Source organism: Aquarana catesbeiana, linkage group LG10 (genome assembly GCF_042186555.1).
Source record: "Aquarana catesbeiana isolate 2022-GZ linkage group LG10, ASM4218655v1, whole genome shotgun sequence".
Lineage (NCBI taxonomy): Eukaryota > Metazoa > Chordata > Amphibia > Anura > Ranidae > Aquarana > Aquarana catesbeiana.
Window position 1 is genome coordinate 29,689,246 of NC_133333.1, and position 1,892 is coordinate 29,691,137.

At 32.8% G+C, this 1,892-nt stretch overlaps 1 protein-coding gene across 1 annotated transcript; it reads left to right on the top strand.

Annotated features, from left to right (window-relative positions):
* Positions 1–284: 284 nt before the first annotated feature.
* LOC141109973 (chemerin-like receptor 1) lies at positions 285–1,414 on the top strand. The gene has a single exon (XM_073601222.1). The coding sequence runs from the start codon at positions 285–287 to the stop codon at positions 1,278–1,280; it is 996 nt and encodes a 331-aa protein (XP_073457323.1). The 3' UTR covers positions 1,281–1,414.
* The last annotated feature ends 478 nt before the right edge of the window (positions 1,415–1,892 follow it).

Consider the following 1,892-nt stretch of genomic DNA (forward strand, 5'->3'; position numbering starts at 1 on the left):
TCTAGAGTGTATTTAGGGGTAAAGGTGAGATTATTTACCTTTAAAATCCCCCTTAATAATAAATAAGTAAAGATGTATATATGCCTTTATTATTTTGTTGACTTTGTGCTGTGCTTTCTTTCTTATCTGACATAAAAAATGTCCATAAAAACACATTTCAAGAGAAATTCCCCTCCCCCCAGTTGGTTAGAATGTTTCTTCACAAGTCTCAGTGTACCTTTGTTACATATTTCTTAAATCGTGTTCATTTTGCAGAGCATAAAACTTGATATCTGAGCCCTGACATGTCTGGAAGTATGGAGACCAACACCACCGAGGCAACTCACACAGATCAAGAATTTGATATGACTTTGTCTAAAATACTCCATGTTTTATACATGATGGGTTTATCAGGAATATGTTTGCTGGGAATAACTGGAAATGGTCTGGTCATCTGGTTTGTTGCCTTTAAAATGAAAAAGACGGTCAACTCTGTTTGGTTCCTAAGTTTAGCTTTTGCAGATTTTACCTTCAGCCTTCTCCTACCCTTAACTATCATTTACTTTGCACTTGACTATCACTGGCCATTTGGAACCTTCATGTGCAAGCTTAACGATTTTGCATTAATTATCAATCTGTCTGCCAGTGTCCTACAACTCACCATCATCAGCATTGATCGCTGCATCTCTGTGGTCTTCCCTGTTTGGTGTCGGAACCATTGCACCGTGAGACTGGCTGTGAAAGTCGTTCTTGCACTTTGGATTGTATCTCTTCTACTCAATGTACCTTACTTCATATATTCAGATACACATGATGTCAGCGATACCATTGTGGATTGTAATTTAGATTGGTCAATGTACGTTAAACAAGTTATAATAAGCTTTATCTTTATGTTTGTTATTCCTTTTACTATCATTATCTTCTGTTACACTGTCATCTTTTTGCGTATTCAAAGAAATCGCAGAGTAACATCTACCAAACCTTACAAAGTGATTGCAGCCGTCATCATTTCCTTCTTTATTTGCTGGTTTCCCTTCCATGTATTTTCCATCATTAATTCATATGGAACACTTCATGATCTCAGACTTTTGTTTTTGATAGGCTATTTTATATCACACTCACTGGCATTCTTAAACAGCTGTGTGAACCCTCTTCTCTATGTCTTCATTGGCCAAAACTTCAAACAAAAATTCTGGAGCGCCATTAAATCTGGTTTTGAGAGAGCATTAACTGAGGACACCAACCTGACAGATCCAAATAGACACAGATTTTCACCTGATCATGCCATAAGCCAAATGTGATAGAGCTATTTCAACACATATTAAGGGATGATGTGGCAATGTTTGCAAATGTGTATGCTTTATTTATAAAAAAAATTGTGGTTGAATACTCTAGGAGCCTGATAGACATGTGCAGTTTGTTTCGTTCCGAATTTGAATAGTACCGAATTTAAACGAATCGGAAATAACAAAAAAAAGAAATTCAGATGGAATTCGAATTAGAATCGATTCAAATAGTTTTAGAATCAATTTCGAATAGTTTTCAAATTCGAATAGTTTTCGAAATCAAATAGTTTTCAAATTCCAATTCGAAAAGTTCTCGAATTTGAATAGTTTTCCAATTTCCAAAGAGAATAAAATATAATAGAAACAAACATAATAGAATAGAAAAGAATAGAACAGAAATTAAAAGAATAGAATACAATAGAGTAAAAAAGAACAAAATAGAAAATAAAAGAATAGAAAAAAAGAATAGAATAGAATAGACTTTAATAGAATAGAAAAGAATAGAATTAAAAAAACAATAGAATAGAATAAAATAGAAAGAATATAACCATTTCCCAAATAGAATCAATTAGAATTTTGAATAGAAAATAATAGATTAAAATAGAAAGATAGTTATTTTCTTTCTAT

Excerpts from the sequence above, each read along its gene's own strand:
- LOC141109973 (XM_073601222.1), top strand. The coding sequence starts at position 285 with ATGTCTGGAAGTATGGAGACCAACACCACCGAGGCAACTCACACAGAT.